The 19421-nt window shown below is 37.1% G+C and overlaps 2 protein-coding genes across 7 annotated transcripts in view; one reads left to right on the plus strand and one right to left on the minus strand.

Annotated features, from left to right (window-relative positions):
• Positions 1–7159, minus strand: part of macrod2 (mono-ADP ribosylhydrolase 2) — a 393753-nt gene extending 386594 nt beyond the window's left edge. For 2 of the 4 annotated variants that reach the window (XM_040139127.1, XM_040139125.1), the window contains exons 1-3: positions 6910–7156; positions 2602–2703; positions 74–187 (exon numbers count right to left, since the gene is read on the minus strand). In XM_040139127.1, the coding sequence (XP_039995061.1) occupies positions 74–187; positions 2602–2703; positions 6910–6946 (253 nt within the window). In that variant the 5' untranslated portion in view covers positions 6947–7156. Of the gene's footprint in view, positions 1–73; positions 188–2601; positions 2704–6909 lie in introns of all 4 variants that reach the window. The other 2 variants (XM_040139126.1, XM_040139128.1) reach the window with 2 other exon arrangements.
• A 187-nt stretch (positions 7160–7346) lies between these two features.
• The window catches only part of tasp1 (taspase, threonine aspartase, 1), a 45059-nt gene continuing 32984 nt past the window's right edge, over positions 7347–19421 (plus strand). For 2 of the 3 annotated variants that reach the window (XM_040139247.1, XM_040139245.1), the window contains exons 1-8: positions 14492–14706; positions 15563–15767; positions 15991–16058; positions 17312–17380; positions 17914–18034; positions 18872–18956; positions 19034–19113; positions 19255–19361. In XM_040139247.1, coding sequence (XP_039995181.1) covers positions 15605–15767; positions 15991–16058; positions 17312–17380; positions 17914–18034; positions 18872–18956; positions 19034–19113; positions 19255–19361 — 693 coding nt within the window. In that variant the 5' untranslated portion in view covers positions 14492–14706; positions 15563–15604. Of the gene's footprint in view, positions 7414–14491; positions 14707–15562; positions 15768–15990; positions 16059–17311; positions 17381–17913; positions 18035–18871; positions 18957–19033; positions 19114–19254; positions 19362–19421 lie in introns of those variants that run through there. The other variant, XM_040139246.1, reaches the window with a different exon arrangement.

The raw sequence follows: 19421 nt of genomic DNA on the forward strand, positions 1-19421 counted from the left end.
TTCAACAACTCAGCTGCCTTGGACCAGCAAACACATCCAACAGCTCTCAGAGGATAAAGGGCAGAATCCTTACCAGCATTGACAATGGCATCCACCTCCAAGACGGTAATATCTCCTTTGTAGAGAGATACTTTATCACTCGGCCCTCCTCCACCTGTCAGCTCCTTCCCTTTCTCTTTGTCATTGGCTGAAAAAGAAAATAATAACTTTGACTTTGGTTGCATTAATTCAAGAACAACATAAACATATGCTTAATAAATATACAGAGTATTTGTTCCTTTGAGTAGACACAAAGTGGGTTCATGAAAGGTTCACACATGTACTTGAAAAGACAAAATATTCAGTTAAATGTGATAATGATGATGATGATGATGATGATGATGATGATGATGATGATGGACATAAAGACTTTTAGAATGACCTCATCCAATATTCCAGTTTCCTACATAGAAATACTTAACAGAAATCCATTTGAAATAATAAATGTAGATAATACTGTACCTACTGTACTGTGAAGAGCCCAGTCAATGTTTTGCATGGATACTGTGAATTTAAATTTGCATACTCTTAAGTGGTTGTTTATATTTGTATCTTCCTTCTATGATATAGTGATAAAAATTCAAATTGTGTGTTGCAATGCAAGTTAAAATTTTATTAGCTAGTAAGTGGATAACAAGCCAGACAAGTTTAGTCACGACTTTTTTGTAGAGTACGCTTCCTCTAAACGTTGAGCCAAGATGAATGTAAGCTAGGAGCCTCCCCAGCTGCCATATAAAGTTATTATACCTCATTTAATTTAATGTAGAGAAAAATACTACAGCAGATGTCATCACCAAGCACTCGTAAACAATTTGCCATTCTACCTCACATCACTGAAAACTAATTGTAGCCTTTGCTGGTTTTATGTCAGAATCAGACAAATTACCACAACCATAAACTACGGTTTGTTTGAAGCTCTTGTGAGCTTCTCAATTTTTTTATACATGATCTACGTGCACATTAGGTATACATCAGAGTTCTCATATTACATTTTAAGCTAACTACACTAATAACTTTATGTGAGTCTTTCAATTATTGCTCCCTTTTAGTAACATTAATAATCCTTTTATTTCTTATTGAAAAAAGTTATTTAATGTGAGAAATATGCAAAAATCCTGCAAAATCTCATGCCAAAAAACATACTTTGGCGTGAAAAAAAATGCAATCCAGTACTTTGTAAATTAGATTTGCTTAATACTAGTACTGCATAAGCCATAATGTTACTGGGTGTTCCTAAGGTGAGTATTGTGAAAGTGCTTAAACAACTTACTTTTTAATAAGAGTAACTTTGAGATTTTACTCCATGTTATGATTTAGATTATTAAGTAATAAGTAATTACACTTTTGAAACTAACCTTCCCCAACATACTGTAACCTACAACCTACGAGTCTTCATTGGTTTGTGACTGTTTGACTGTTCTAAAGCTCTGTTAGTGTCGGCTGACAAGTAACAGTAACAAAGCTTTACTTAAGTAGGTTCTTCAGGGTTTTCTTAATGGATTTTGGTTACTGTTTTAAGACTTTTTTTTTGTTTTTGTTAAATGCCTCTTTTATAATAACACTTGCATTTAATTCAACTTTTCCCCATCATCCATATTATATTTCTTAAAATCTTTCTTATCAAAGTTCAACATCAATAATAATTTGTTATTTCTACTGAATTTTAATGTCAATAGACTAAAACCTGGTTGCAACTTTAGAAAAGTACTACCAACATTAGGCATTTACCTGCAAAAAGGTGAAAAAACTCCCATATGTGCCGAATTATAGTGCTTTCTCTGTATTTTCATACAAATCTATCAATAGTGTTTCTGAGTTGATATTTTACTATTATCTTACTAAGAAAGAAAATTCATTGCAAAGATATGTTAATTCTATTTTCATCTTTGACATTTCAGGGGGGTTCTTGTATTGCCAATTCTGTACTTTGACAATGGAAGGCAAAAGAGAATTTTAAACATTTTTAGGTCTTGTAGGTCTCATGAGTGATATTAATCTACATAATCTTACTAATGTCCTTGATATATGATTAGAAAGCTAGGGGATGTAAACATAATAGAAAGTAGTGTTTTTTTCTGCAGAATAACTGCAAGAAAAAAAAACAAGGTTAGGTTTGTTTTGAAGGCTATTTAATTTTTTTCTGAATTCAATGTTTTTTTAAATTACTACACGGTATATTGTGTCTGCCAGTCTACAGAATTTTATGACAAAGATATCTAGTAGACATGTGCAGCTCTTATTTAGGTTTATATGGGGTTTATGCTGTCTTGTGACACTTCTCTACCTCCTTTCTTCTGTGTTCATTGCCTCATTTCCCATGCAACTAGGAGAATCACCTCACATCTATTTAAGCCAGATCTGAAATTAATATAAGCCTCTCTGACACAGAACACTTTTACCTATCTCCATTACTTCTACTTCTACTTCCATAGACCAGAGCCTGGAAATTTCACACGGTAAGAAAGCGTGGCTAAATGCACACGAATGGGCAAAATACTTAGGATGAAACACAAAATTGTAATGTAAACACTACACACTAAAACAATAAGCTGTCTCCCTCACCTCTGATTTCCTCTCTCCAGGTTGGAATCTTGTCCAGAGATATAAAATCTTGACGACGATACTCCTTGCGTCTCTCCTCCCGATCTATACGGAGCAGTCTCTCTGTGGAGGGAAGTAACCATAAATTTTAGCAAAAAATAACGCTGGTACACTATGTTGAAGAATAAAAAATATAAGAAAGAGGGAAATAAACTTGGTAATGGCATAGACTGGTAAAACCAAGTGTAACATTAATTTCCAGTGAAGGTCACAAACTTTTACTTAAATCTCCATTAATTGATTGATCTGTTTTTATTCTCTTGATGTCACACCAAACTGTCTCCCAGTGCTCTTCCTTTATTTTAATTTTTTTATTTTGCCCCAAACCAGACTCCTCCACCACTACTCAACTTGGTACTGCCATCATCATCATCATCATCATCATCATCATCATCAGTCATCTCCTGCTCCTCACTACTTCTGCTCAACCCCTCCCTGGTTTGCTAAATTTACTTTATGAAAAATGTGATCCTCGATAAATCTGATCTTTGAAAATGTAATACTGCTTCATGTATTAAAATTCTCTTTTGGTTTCCATGGTCAAAGTAGAGGATCAGCAATAAAATAGCACCCTGCAGCCAGAAGGGATTCTGAGTATTGCTCAAACACACTTCAGTAACGTAGCTGCTTGCCATCCAAGAACACAAGTACTGCGATTGAATGTTGGTCTACCCTGCTAACATCATCACAGTTCTCAGCCATTTGCCATGGAGACCCAAAACAATGCAAGTTTTCAATCCAATCAGACGCCGCCTACTGATTTCGCACATTAGGTCCTCATCTTTGGCTGTGGTTGTTAATGAGTGAAACTGACTGTTGTTTGGATTGGCTAGAATGAAAATGTGCATACTCTTGTGCCTCCATGACTCTCAGCTGAGAACCACTGCACAACAGTATTTCACCATGTTACCTAAGCTTCATTGCACTCTGAACTGTTTGTCCTACCTTGTTAAAGCTCTGTACTGATCTGCTGCAGCACTAAGTTTAATGTGACTTTATTATCAATAATGTGCTAAGAACTTAAATGAGCTGTTGTTGAACTCGCATAGTGGTGACCCACTGTTGTACTGTACCTTTTCTAGTGCTGAACATGGGGAATCTCACTTTTTTCATGACAACCTACACCTACACCTGTATGGTAAGTACTTCTTGTTGTTAATTTGTTTGGTTTGGTTTAGTTTAACAACAAATTCCAACCCCAAATCCACCCCAAATCTGAAGGTTTCCTTCCTGGTGACCATATTTAACCCTATGACTACGTCATACTCAGTACATCTCCTAATAAGGTTATTCTTCATGGGACTAAACCACATCCATACATGTGTGAAGATTCTATTTGGTACCTAATCCTAAACTCTAACTCACATTTTACCTAATTCACGTTTTATATCCCAATTACTTCTTTCCTACTAAGAGAGACTAACTGACCATGAGACACAGAGACATAGGGTGTTTGCTATGGCTATCTAGCTTATCAATATCTTCACAGCTATCCTAGAAATAGCAAGTGAACTATTGTTTATAGTGAGTGACATGTGAGTGTGACCTGCGTAGATAAAGAAAATAGAACTATAGACGGAAAATTCTCTCACGATCTTCATCGCCATTGACTGCAAGGATCCTCAGCTTGCTACTCTTTCTCCAAACAGCACTGGGCTGTTCTGCAAAACAAGCGTCATCCTAATTATGCGCTTCACTGTGAAATCTTCGGCACATAATACCCAGAGTACACAGTGTAGGTCAATGGTCAATTGAAACATCCTCTTCTAGAACAGTTTAAGTATACTGAATGTGATCTGAAACCACACAAAAGCAGAGTAAGATTTTACAACAACATGTTGAGGTTTACACTTTGATGCTTAGCATAAAACAATACCCTACATCACAGGAACTCTGCAGTGTTTTTCTTAGGGGGACTCTGATTTAAGAGACTTGGCTCTAACACAAATGAAAGCCTAAAATATTCAGGCAGTAGGGGCCGACTATAGTTTGGTAAAAAATACAAGGTTCCTTCCATCTTTTGGCAACATCCCACAGTAGGTTATTACATCAAAAGGTATTTTTGCAGTGGGGGGTATCCATTCAATCCCTTAAGTATTTTCTCTCCTTCTTGACCATTCCTGTCATTCCCAAGGCAGCTTTTATTCTACATGGATGAATAAAAAGGCATTTCTGAGGTTGAACACAGCAAAGCTCTCTGGACTACACTAAAGCGCTTTGTTACTCTGCTGAACTTTTAGACATTGAAAAATCGCCAAGCTTAGCTTAGCTGCTATGAGAGGTGGATGGGCTCAAAATGTGCTTTATAACATATAGGTGTCTACATACAAGGTTGTGTAATGGAACCACCACATCACTGATGGCAAGTCCCATATGATTTTTCTGTACTCGAATTCTGGATGGGAAGCGCAGTCACCGTAATGCTACAGACAACCCTGAACCAAATTATACTCAAAACATTCTACAAAACGAAAGGAGAGGTGACTGTCTGTCACATAAGATATGATTTTATGGAATCTTCTTTTAACTATTATAATACTTGTTTTATCCTTATTTAGTTCCTGTTAAGGAAAGCTCTCCAACTTCAGATCCCTCTACATCCTGGTAAATTTCTGCATGTTTTTGTCCGTTTTGAAATAAGGCCGATTTCACCAAAGAACAAACCACAGGTGCCAATATGACTTACAATAATCTATCCTTGGTGGTACTACATACATCACTTTCACCCTACAGACTAGCCTTTGGCCAAATCACTATTTAAAAACATAATCATATTCAATTCCTTAAGTTTTAGAATTTCTTTCCAGTTTGGAGTTGCCTTGATCTCCTCTTAAAGCAATTTGAGCGAGAGCGGTACATGTTTGGAATATGAAATCTGATTTACTTTAATGTTCATTCTGTGCTGCTACCTGCTAAAGCTTGAAATGGTTGGCTAAGATTAATTATTAACTCTGCTCAGAGAATTTTAATAACTATTATAAAAAGTTTCCCGTACATTCCAGAAAAATAAGTCATGAGTCAGCGAGCTTGATGACAAGACACTGAATCAACTGTAGCATTTCACACCAAAAAATTAACCACCATGAAATCCAAATTAATAACCCGCCAACAATGGCACCAATGACTACAAACAATCTTTGTTTCAGTTATTAATAGAGGCCACATCCCTGCTGAACAGAGGTCACGGCTGAAAATTTATCAGAACCAGTAGTCCACCTCAGCCAGTATGATATAATGAGGAATACAGTTTAATCACATAATCAACTACAGCCCTCTTTCTGTTACTAAGGTCTTAGACCGAAATTGGTACGATGTACACCTTTTCTCATAACATGACAGTTTGACATGTCAAAGTGGGAAAGGACACAGGTGTAATAAATATCATTGGTGAAGGTTGCATTCCAACAGGGTTCCCTAGTTTCAAGGCTCCGGTATTGTGCTTGCTCACTCAGTGACATAAATGGATAAGGTGGCATTAATGGATCGGAGCCATTACTAATTAATGTGATTAATTACACCTGCGCAGTTCCCGCTATGGAAAGTGAAAACATCTAGCATGAAAGGGCTCCACTGTGTCAAGAAATGAATGACCTGTTATCACATAATAACTACAGATGGGTTTTATATGTATTTGCTTTCCATTTTGCGCACAGCAGGTCTATCCTGTACATGTCTCTGACACCCAAAGCGCTTGAGAGTCAAACAGACGAGTTTCATGCATTATATGCAACGTTCGCTGTGGGTTTGAAACAAAGAAACAGTCTATATTTGTCCTCCAGTAAATCAGAAATAACCAGGTTTTAATCTATTATACACTCCGCTGCTTTGTTTTATTGAGATGACTGCTGTCTGGCTACAGGAATATTTAGTTGCAGAGAAAGGTTCTTTGCAACTCAGTAAGATACTGTTGGTGTATCACACAGGTGGAAGGTGGGATATGTTGGGAGCAGGCTAGTCTGCGAGGCACATAAGGACTCGGCAAAAATCGGTGAGCACCTTAAATGCAGGCTAATGAGCAGGCAAGGGGCACTATGTGAACAGTGTTGTTGCGAATGTCAAACATGCATCACGGCAGCCAAACAGACTCGCAACATGATTTTAACATCTGTCCAGTCACCGTATGGGATTACCGAAGCGTCTGGAGAGTAAGTAGCCTAGCAGTGCTACGGAGAAAACAGGGAGACTGGCTGTCAGTCTGGCATGGTTAGAATTCACGCTGTCTGCCATGGAAATGATGATAGCCTCATTCCCCCCAAAAACAAGCCTTACCTTTTTCAGTCTTCCAGTCCTTTTTCTTTTTGCTCATGCTGCCGGAATGAATAGACTTCGAAAGGCTGTTTTTTGACTGTGGCAACCCCAGGCTCACAGTGAATAGTTTTCCGGGGGAAAAAACTGAAATGTAAAGTGAAACAGCCTCTGGACGGTTGTCTCACCTGTGAAGCTGTCAAATTTCTATGGGGCTCTGTCGGCTCAATCTACCGTGATTGCGCCGTAAATTATGTGTACAAATCCCGGCCAAGTGATTGGCTAGCGAAAACGAGGAAATGGGCACGCGATTGGCCCGGCTCACCAGTCAGTCAGATAAGGTCCACAGACCTGGGGAGGCAGGGTAGGTTGTTTCCGGCGGGTCATCCTCCTGGCGTGTGAGGTGGTCGGCTAGTAACGCCGGGCCACTCGGATGCAGACTGCGCATAGCCGCGTCTGCTTCTTGTCACTGCGAGCAAACTTATGCGGGAAACCGTAAACGTGAATTTTTAAAGAAATACTTTTTCGGTAGGTTTGTTTTTGGCAGTATATCACAGTGATTTTTTACATTATTTTGAGTGAAATGTTGTTGCACACAAACGTGTAGGACACAGGTGCATAAATAATAATTTATACATTCTTTTAAAAAAAATATTTATTTATAATCTGCTTAAATTGCATACCTCTTACTATTCCCAACCTTAAAACCAATGTCTTATATCTAAACTAGAATGACAAAATAGAAAAAGTTTCAAGAAGTACTGTGGTCATGAATTTGGAAATGACCTAGTGTCAAGAAGGAGCCCTTACTAAAGAGTTGCCGGCCTTTCGTCGCACCCATTATTGACTGATTATAACAACTAAAAGTCTCGCTGTTTATAACCACTCTCGCGGTAAGATGCAGAATACGTCCAAATTTTTCAGGATGGGGTAATTGTTCATCATGCATTGCAACTTGCCCTGCTGTGACCCTGGCCTACAATTTCTGTAATGGTTTTGGATTTCAGCAACATGAGGACAGTTTGATGAGAACTTTGGCCAGGAGTATCTGAGATAACTGTTATTATGTGGCTTTAATAATTGTGACGAGAAACACAAATGGACACAGAGGCAGGGTAACCTGCCCTTGTTCATGGCAGAGGACGGTATCTCACAGTTTAGACCAGATCAGACCAGTAAGTCAGGCTGTCATATGTGAGAGCCTGCTTCCAGAGACCACCGTCTGTCATCTGTCATCTGTGTTAGCTCTGCTCTGGTCCAGAGCCATCTGCTCCTAAAACAGCTGACATTAACTGAGAGTGGAAAATGTCTTTCATCCAAATTGTACTCTGATCCAGATCCAGATTTTTAAAATTGAGGTTTTTTTTTACTGAAAAAGTTCAGCCACTACAACTGAGTGAAAATATTTGCATAAATACATTAATAACTTTAACAGCAAACTGTCAGTGTAGGTGGATGCTAGGTTCTTTTCCATGTGGGCTTGTTATGTCTAAAACTTAATTTACAAAGGTTAAAAAGATCTCTGTCTCATTGAGCTACTGCCCTTTTTCAGGAAATTAAAAAAAAAAAAGTAATCAGCTCTTGTATCGGGCACAGAAAGTCATATTTTGTCCTCTTAATATCTTAATTAGTTTCCACTTTAACCACCTAATTCAGATTTATAAAATAGTGTATCAGTGTTTGCTCTAATTAAAACCGCAATGGGATATTTACTGTTATATACTGTTTATAGGTGACGGGGGATAACCAACTCTGAAGTGTCTTCTCCTGACCTATATCTAAACAATGGTGTGATTTGAATGAAGTGGCCATTGCAGTTTTCCCTCTGTACTATTCAAATCAAACCACTAGATGTCGATCTCGCCACTTTATAAGCAGCAGTGTATCGTGAGAGTGGTTCTGTTTAGAAACTGAGTTAAGTCATAACTAGTGGTCACATAGAATTTATTGGAAGAGGCTTGAAAATGAATCTTATCAAGGTTGGCATACATTTTACTGGGGCATGTAAGGATTGCTGTTTTTAGCCAATTCTGTTGTAAATAATCGAATATAGTTTGTTTGACATTTTCATAATAGGGGGTATATTAAGTGGGAGACTTCAATCAGAGGACCCATGTTCAAACTCCTTTAATGGCAAACAAGAATCTGAATGCAAAGTGTGTGACCCTGACCGCTGACTTTTTAGTTTGACTATTCATAAGGCTTTGGACGAATTGACAAAATCGAAAACTTAAAGCTTTAAAGGGCACAGTGACTACTTGTTATGAACTATACTGAAATATAGTCAATTATATCATCACCGTAATTTATTTATGAGATCAAAACTCCAACACACTCATATTCCTCTCACACAGGTGTTTTCACTTGTGTTGCCTGATCAAACCTCTTCTTCGTACCGTGTACAATCTAGCCTTCCCTGACATCTGTTTCACTCTGCTGTTAGTATTGATGCACCTGTTAGGGTGGGACAGTATACCCTGTTATCATTCTTACTGGTCTATAGAGTTCTGTGGCATCACATTATTCCAAATGTTGCTCTACCAGCTTAAACCTCTGGCGCCTCTGGTAGAGCTATGTTAGGAATAATGTGATGCCACATTAATTCTAATGTAATTAGCCAGAGTAACTGAAAGCATCTGTGTTGGTGCAGAGGGCCGTAAAGTGTTATTAAATGCTGTATTGTGGATTCCTGGGTTCAGTTGCTAACATGATAAATGTTTTGGGTTTTTTTTGTCTTTTTGTGACTTGGTCACCAATTACAAATCAATTAACAGCGATACTGTGTTGTCTGGACTGTGCTGGCTTTTTTGTTGTCTTAGCTGAGGATGATTTGAAATAACTACATACAGTATCATTTTTGCATTTACTAGACACTGTGTGTAATTATTTGATCATAGTGGCTCAGTCATTGTCCTGATGCCTGATGAGAAGCAAAAATATAAAACTTGGTTGGCTATTCCCAGTGAATAGTTGGTTCTGCAGGGCAATCTGTATACTCCAAACAGAGGAGGATCTATTTGTGTAAGCCTGCGTAGGCAATGGGGATTGTCATGGTTACAGCACATGGAGATTTTGCCATTGGCTGTACCTACAAGACACTACTAAGAGCATTGTCTAATCCGTTGTTGGCTGGATACATATGTTTTATGATAATAGCAACATAATTAAAGCAAGCAATGCAATTATCTGCAGAGAAATGCACAATATTATCCCTAACTTAAAGTGTGCCCTAGAGGCTAGAGAAATTATAATTATAGCAGTTGTTGTTTACGTATGTTCTTATGTCAATATCTGTAAGCCCTTTGATGGGTTTTAGTTACTATTGGGTTGGGTAAATTTCTGTGAAGCTATTATATCATCATGTCTGTTTTCGCTCAGTGCCTAATGATAAAACACATGATTTGTTTAGTACAATAATTGGTGGTTTCAGTCATAGCTCAAGCCTTGAGTGAAGACTAAATACTTCTACTCTCCGGGGATCTCTGGTGGAAAACTGGGCTTAAACCATTTATGTGCAACTGGCCCTTGAGGTCTTCATCCATATCTATCCAATGACAAGAAAGGGGGAAACATCTCTTATTGAAAGGCTCAGGTAAGGTTTGACAGTGTGCATCCATAAAACACATGTTGAAGCCTGTTGAGGGTTTGTAGAGGGGATTTTTGGGAAACGAAACAATTCCTCAGCCAAATTTCATATACTCACTCGTAAACATACCACAGTTTTTCATATAAATTCGTAAACATATTTTGCAAAATAGTTTCAATTTACAGTCAGTAGAGGGGGAGATAGCATTGTAGCACTCGCGCACTGTCTGAGAATCCATGCTGGGATCACTTAGCACTGTCTTTGACGCAAGGCCTACCCTGAACATGAAAACACTGTACTGTATAGTGTGGTGGTTTGTGTGGGTTCTTTTCAACTTTCTCAATGAAACATTTGTCCGCCCATATCTTTAATTGTGTCCTGCCATATATTATGCTCATCTGTTCCACAGATGTTAGCAGCGGATGGCTAATCTGATCAAAAAGATCCAAAAACTTTCATCATGTGTCTCCATAGAGATTAGTTTATTGTGCATAAACCTACTCTGATACACACCCGTCTGCAAACATTATGCTTGTTAATAGTTTATTATCTACTATGCAGTACACAAGAAAACCACTGATAATGTTTTCAGATTAATACATATATATGTATATATATATAAATTAACTTGTTTATGGTAATGACCTATGTAAAAATATCACTGTGTTCTTTTACTCAAAATTTTGTAATTTTATACTTCAAGTTTCTTTTACAAAGATACAAAATAAGCTTCAGGGATGATGATGTATAGCGTGCACCTTGTACTCAGACTCATCTGGGAAGCGAAAAATGAATAGAATTTCATATTATTAATTTAAGACCAAACCAAAAGCTCCAGTAACTTAGAAAATTAAACACCTGATGGACATATATTTTTGCTTGACAGGGTGTTTAAGATGTTTTTGATCATGTTTTTTTACCATTTTACATATTCTGGCACAAAAATATAAAAATTACTTTTGTTATAGTATTATGTTTTCCTGTTGTTTCTGTTGTTTTGAATACCACCCTGTATCTCAGAATTAGACATTATAGTCTCATATTTCCAATTTCCTACCGCATTTCTTATTTCTCTAGTCTGTAATTCAGCTGGAAGAGCAATTTGTCATGAGATGCACTATGATACATTGATGTGAATATAGTGGTTTACTGAGCGGTACATTGTTTAGTCTACACCCTCGGAATGGGTTTGGGGTTGGATTAAAAAAGCATCACACTGTGAGTATTCTTTTCCTGCAGGATTCCTGTGGGTTGTAGCTTTGGCAAAATGTGTTGCGACGGCTCCCTCTGTTTATTTTACTCTATTTAATAAAGCCCCCATCCAGCATGTCTCTTCACACCAGAGCATGCCTGCTTTCTGCCTGCTCAAAGCAGCAGGAATTCCTTCCTGATCGCTGGCTGAACTCATGCTGAATAGATTTAGTGTGGATAGATGTTCAGATGTTCAAAGCATATGCACTAAAATGATCCAAACTGTAATGGCTTTTATGTATCAACAGTTTTCTTAACAGGAGAGTTCTGCTCATACTGTGCTGGTCTGTTTCACTACATTTCACTTTTTTCCAGCACAATAATTTCTTTATATGTAACTGTAATAGTGTTTTTAACTTTGACTTTTTTTTAATTACACAAAAGTCTAAAGCATTGACAGAGGTGGAAATCTCTTTGATCCCCTTTCTACTGCAGTGTTCTGAAACAAATCAAAATATCTTGTGTTCCCTCTGACTATGCAAATAGTCACAGACAGAGTTACTCATCCAATGAGCAACTACCATGTCTGCCAGTTGCCCGAGCATATTTCACAGGAAAAATGCTGTCACAGAAACTATATTGCTCACTCTTAATGCCGCAGAAGTCTTGACCTCTGTTTTTCTGCTTCTGACCTCCTATCCATGCCATAACACCACAGTATAACGCGCAAGTATGAATTAGTCTCAGGATGGAGAAGTGGAGAGGGCCTGAAATGAATCATGTCTGCAGTCTGTGTGGTCATAACAGATAACATGTCTATTAAACCTGAACTGGCAGTTTTCCTCTGCACACCATTAACAACAGCAAGAAGAAGTTTCCACAGAGATTTGATGGCATGCGATACTAAAGCCACCCCCTAAAGGCTTGCTGGCCCCTCTTCAGCACTCTCCGCCCTGGCCCCAGCTCTCCCTCCATTAATTGCTCAACGGCACTCTTTCATCTCTTTAGACTTGATCCAAAGCAAATAACATTACACTGCACATTATGATTAAAGAATGCGCTTGTTTTGGTCCACCCATACAACTTCTGCTTGGACCATAAACTAAAATAAGCGGCTGTTTTAGATGATTTAGATGATCAGAAGTTATGAGCTGAATATTTATATTCATATTACTATGTTGCATGTACATCTTTCATGTGTAGACAGGGGGACGTTGAAATAGGAAAATGGCTGGAGAGTTGTAACTGCTTTGCAATGACTGACTTATAAAGTTTTAAGAGCTAATTGTAGTTAAGAAGGCTGTGTATTTGTCTGTTTCTAAAGCGGTACTCAGTCATTCTTCACAATGAGCCAAGAATGTTTTTCCTCAGGGTTTAGTTATCAGCTGCCTGACAGGCTTAGCATAATTTTCAGAGTGTCCATATCTTACTAAAAGCACATCCCATTCTTTTCCCACCCTCCCTAATATTGTCCAAGAGATTATTGAGATTATTGTGGACTTGATTTGCAGCTGTGGGGCCTAAATTTGCACTAAAAATGAACTCTTGAGCAAAAGATGGCCTCTGATGAAATATTCTCTGTTATCTAACCTGACAGACAACTTGCAGTTGGTCCAGGAATGTGCAGCAAAGCACAACTGAGAAATAAACACCAACACTCTCATAATTGTAGACATTAGGCAAGGTAAGTAGTTTACATGGATATAATAATTTCAGATCTTACACAGTGAGTAATAGATATGTCATGTTACCAGAATCATATTTCTGGAGGTCAGCAAAGTCCATCAATGTAACTGAAAGATCAAGAATATGTACACCCTGGTTGGTTATGTGAAATGACGTATCTACTCATAAGCGTTGGAATTTAATGACTAACCTGTCACTATGTCCAAAGTAACATTGAAATAAACTAGTGCAAATGAGTTTTAGTTCTAAAAGAAAATTTGAACAAATTGGGCTCATAGAAAAGATGTGTCCTGAACATGTTGACCATGATGGTATTATTTCATATTTTGTCAAATATTTTAACAAAGATAAAGTTAAAAGGATACTAATATCCTCTCATCCAGGTAAATTTTAATATATACCTAGCAGAATCGATACTACAGCTAGAAATGATCCTGGACAAGTCCCCTTTTTGTTATGAATTGTTTCCCTATTCAAACAGTCTGGAGCTACATTCTTATTTTTCCTGATTAAAAATCAGTACCTACACGATAAAAAAAGGTGTTCACAACAAGGTCTGTGGAGTAACAGGGATATTTCTGGAAGGGCATGTTGATGTTAAAAAAAATGTATTTAATTTTTCCATGCGCTGTGCACCACAAACACATACTGTATCCATTCACCTCCATTGTACTGAGAAGGAGGCAGAAATCTCAGAGACAGATATCTCAAAACCTGAGCAAATTAAAATATATTTCTTTGTAATATGGTTGACGGACCCTTTCATTTTAGTGTATTTAATATTAAGGCATATTTGAACTTGATCAACGATGTCCTGGACAATGAGTGAGAAAATGTTCAATCTATCAATCAACTGACATCTGCCATAATATAAAATCTTGGGCCATATACCATATTTGCATCTTAAATAATAAAAATGAAAATATCAAATCATGAAAATTACTTAATGTTTTAGATTCCTGAACTATGTACGTTTCCATCCAAATGTATTTGTTTTTTTGTTTTTTTTTGTATGTTCTTTGTGTATGCATGTCAGCAGGAAAAAAGAACAACATTTGCAAGCATTTTATCGATTTTCCTCCCAAAATATCTAAGTTCTATTTTGTGCGGCTTCATCCACGTGTACCAATGTTTGCACTGAACGCACTTCCTTAGCAACGTGTATGTGAACCAGGAAGTACTATTGTATGCTGTAGCTAACTCGCTATGGATACCACAGAGGAGTGAAAGTGTGTGACAGCAAAGTTTGTCGTAGTTAGATTTGTGAGTCCAGCTACCGCTTGTGTGTATTAAACACATGTCAGGTAAAGTCGTGGTTAGCGGGCAGTTGTGTCGCTGAGAGGAGACGAGTGAGAACTGTAAGTTGAGATTGTTTTGGTGGTTAGCGAGCTGTTAGCTAATCAGCTAACGAAAACACAAAACTGTTAGCCTGATTTGAAATAACTTATTTGTCTTCAATGTAATATAATACCTTATACGTTAAATAAAGACTTAATACAAACGAAGTAACGCTAATTTAATAATGCAAGCTTTAAGATGACATGTTTAACGATACATTAACAACTGGAATTGTTTGGAAAGTTGATAACGTCAACTTACGTTAACGAGGTGGGTGTTATCGTTATGTTAGTAGCAAGCTTTGAATTGTAGTCTTGTGGATCAGGACTATGAATAGCATGTTTTGGATGACATTAGCTACAAGGTGGTAGTCCAGTACATGATCTTTGTACTTGTCAGTTAGTACTTGAATAAATGTAACGTTGTTAGTAATTGAGGCCTGTGATTTTCGCAGATATGACAGCTTGCAAGTGCTTCTTATAGCCAGCTAAGAGTCGCTCTATTTTTAATTTAGGAATCTTCACCCACTCTTCATTGCAGATCACTGAAAGTTCTGAGATATTTGTGTCTTGCACACACAGCATGTTCAAGATCTACCCACAGTTACAAAGTATTGACTTTGTGCCCAAATGTTGGCACATGCCACATTTACTGTTTAATTTTTCAGTGACTTGGGTATTTACTTTCTTTCACTAAAAGAAAAACTGCTACATGTAATTTATCCAGGGGTGCCCAAACTTTTGCATACAACTGCAGCTAAAAACCACTATACCGTTATGCAAGAGGCTCTTTTCATATTGTCCATCAAAAACGTAAAAGCAACTTGTCCTATATTATTCCTGAGAGGTAATGTTTATATTCCCGTTTCTGTCACAGGTGTGCCATGAGAACGATTTTCTCTCCACTGTCTGATAGGCCATGATAGGCTTGTCAAGTTATGCAGGGGTTATGGAAAGTCTAATGAATTCTGCTGAAGAGCAGCAACCCTCCTCTCCCCTGGCCAACTCATGGTCCAAAAAACAGGACTCAAGCAAGAATCAAAAGCCAAAAGGTGTCGGTGGATTTGTTTTAGTGCATGCAGGTGAGTGTGCACACTTTAATTAAAAAGTAGAATAAAGAGAAATGGTAAGCATCAACCAATAATAAGTAAACATAATTTATAGTTGTACAGTATTTCCTATAGGAACTGGTGCATCCATCGTGCACTGAAACATTATGTCTCCCAATATAGTTTCTCTCTTTGAGGAGGTCAACTATCATCATATTACGAAAAAACACTTTTTTTCCCTATAATTTGCTTTCAGGAGCAGGATACCATTCTGAATCTAAGGCCAAGGAGTACAAGCATGTGTGCAAAAGAGCTTGCCAGCGAGTAAGTTTATGTTATGGATATTACCATATTAATTTGTATGTTTTATGTGTGCAAACAAGCAACATAACCTTGTATTGCTTGTGTACACAATCTGTTTTATACTTAATGGAATGTTAGTAAAGTAAGTACTTCAATCTAGATAATCTGGCTCTTCACAGTATTTAATCTGTTAAATACTTTCTGAATACAGAGCAGTAATTTTGCTTTACCATTATATTCAAATTTAATGGTAAATTATGTTTTAAATACGTGAAGTAAGTTGGTAATAATAACATCTCAGTACCAAGGAATTATGCTGAGACCCAAGTATGTAGAGAAATTTTTTTTTAAAATCTTTATGTTGTAAATATGGAATAACTATGCTGTCATCCATACAATGAAGTCAACCTATCAGTAAGTCTAATAGTTTATAATTTACTCTCTCTGACTATAAAATGTGTTTGGGTGTCACAACCAGTTAGGTAACTGACAGTTGGTAAATACTGAAGTGTGTGTAAACTTCTCTCTGCTACATTTTTGCACACAAATGTGGTCTGCTCATCTTTTATCAATGGGTCCACTGTCTTCAGGAAGTATATAATTTTTCTATTAAACCACCTAACCTCCGAAACTTAGTAGTGTTGCAAAAGTTGGATGAGGAGCGTCTGTGAACAGCTGTCATTGTGTATAATTTCAGTGGGATTCCAATGTCTGTACTGGCTTTACACTTAAATGTTCTTGTTCAGAAGTCATTCCAGTTTTCATTTGACTGTATTAAGATCATTTTACTTTTGGAAGGGAAATCTTTGTTCCTTGGTGCTCTCAAACAGGTTCCTCTCAAGAATTTCCTTGTATTTAGTTTTATTCATTGTTCCTTCCATCATTTCAAGTTCCTTACATCCTTAAGACTGCAAAACAACACCATGATATTGCCATCATCCTTGCTTTACGACAGTTTTATCTCCCAGTTTGTGCTTTTGATGAGGCTTAAATCCTAATTACCTCTCCAAAGGCATTTATGTTTACAGGTACTTATTTTGCATTTGTAAGTGATATATAGGTATTCCAGTAAATCCACTGTAATGTGATTACGTACTAGAAAACAAGTAAGTGTCACGGAAAAAGTTAAAATAATTCATTGCTGTCCATTGCTTATCATAGTGTTATGTAACTGACTTTGATGAAAGTACTGTTGAAATGCTGAAATGAGCATGAGGGTGTATTTACTGTTTTGACAGGAAAGCTGCTTTCATGTCTCGATCTGTCTTTTACAGGCTGTGGACCAGCTCAGAGCTGGAGCACTTGCTGTTGAAGCAGTGGCTGCAGCACTTGTTGAACTTGAGGTGGGTTGATTATGATCCAGACTTGATTATATAAAGTCAACCGTAATTAACTTTTTTAACTAAATTTAATAACAATCCATGTACATAGTGTAGAACAGTTATTTTAGGCCCAGATTAGAATGAAAATAAACACAACATCCAACATGGGGTCCTTAAGGATAAGAGACTTAATTTGACCTGTGTATGTGTTTATCCAAAACCGCTTTATTGCCGCTCCAGTCTCTGATGCGTGTACCCACATTCTGTTGGATGATGTAAGAGATGATTTTCCCCAGGGCAGAGTTGGAATAAAGACATGCAGTGGGGTTTAAACACAAACATAAGTTTTAAAAAAGTTATAAACACAGTACATACTGAATGTGTATTGTCTGGAAAAATGCCTTTACGTTATAACTTAGAATCAAAATAAACCTTTTTGTCTTGGTTAAGCTGTCTACAAAAGAATGACATATCTTCAGCATATTAACATTGACTTTATGGCTCATTGCAAATAAAGTTTTATTCTAGATTCTACATGTTTTATTTGTTTTCAGGATTCTCCTTTTACAAACGCAGGCATGGGTTCCAACCTTAATTTGTCAGGGGAAATTGAATGTGATGCAAGTATCATGGATGGGAAGTCACTGCATTTTGGAGCTGTAGGCGCTATTAGTGGTGAGTTACTACATACGTGTTGATATTTATGTAATGCTACTATGTTGTTGTCGCAGTGAAGTTCAGTCACCTGGAAGTAATGAAAACAAGCCAAGCCTCTATCTTTTATGTTTTACTAATTTACATTCTACTATCTCAGAGTTTTTAGAGATTACTTGAGAAATTGTTATCATAAATCCTTACAATAGGGGACCAACAACTTTTTATCTGGAGAACAACCAATAAATGCTTTTAATATGTACACATCATCATACTCACAGTTAGTTTTCCTCGAAGGCTTAAACAAAAGCATATTTTAAAAATTAATTCCAAACAACAAGCCACGAGTTAATGCTGGCATTTCACATATAGTCCAAACAGCAACAGATTGTTTTTATTACCAAATTAAGCTTTGTTGGTTTAGATATAAAATGTATTTGCCAACCCATGTTTTTTATAAGGTCTCAGAACTCAGTAGAATGTGTTTAAATACACTAAAAGCAACATAGCATTGATAGGTATGCTTGTGAAACAATGGAAAAATAAGGAAAATGTGCAACACTACATAATAAACTCAATGAATACACGGCCTGTAAAAAATAAACAAAACAATTATTATTAACGATACACAGAAAAACCTGTAGTATGAAACTTGGCATGCAGAGAAAGACTCACGATTTGGTCTTTTGATTGTTCTTATTTAAAATCCATTATTTTGCCCGTATTGATTTGACTAAAGGATTACTGTATGTGTTTGCAAAACTTAATCATGAGTTGAGTATGTTGATTTGTTTACACTGTAATAAAATCACATGGAATAAACTGCCAGCCCTGTGATAATTCTGACTTCTCCTTCAGGTATTAAGAACCCAGTCTTAGTTGCAAACCGTCTACTGAATGAAGCACAGAAAGGGAAACTATCAGCTGGCAGAATACCACCCTGGTGATTATCATGGTTCTTACTTAATGTTGTATTAACGTAACTATATCCACTTGTTAATTTTTTTTTTCTTTTGTCAGCTTTTTAGTGGGGCGAGGAGCACATGATTGGGCTGTCAGCCATGGAATACCACCATGCCCATCAGAGAAAATGGCCACCAGTGAGTATTGTTACACAGATTCAGAAATATTCTCCATCTAAGAAATGCATTTCCTGTAGCTGCAAAACTGAACCAAAACACTGAGCTAAAAAAACAACAACTTATGTGGATTCAGTAGAAAGAGAATATTTTATTGAACAGAGTTCAGTTTATCGGCGTACAAGAGGAACAAGCGAAAGATGGAGCTGGCAGAGAAAATGGACACAGGACATAATCAGACAAAGAAAAGGCGACAATCAAGTGAAAATGTAAGTACTATGTTATCAGTAAAAGTGCTTATTTTAATGGCATTAAGTGTATTCTTTCTC

This window comes from Xiphias gladius, chromosome 11 (assembly GCF_016859285.1).
Source record: "Xiphias gladius isolate SHS-SW01 ecotype Sanya breed wild chromosome 11, ASM1685928v1, whole genome shotgun sequence".
NCBI lineage: Eukaryota > Metazoa > Chordata > Actinopteri > Istiophoriformes > Xiphiidae > Xiphias > Xiphias gladius.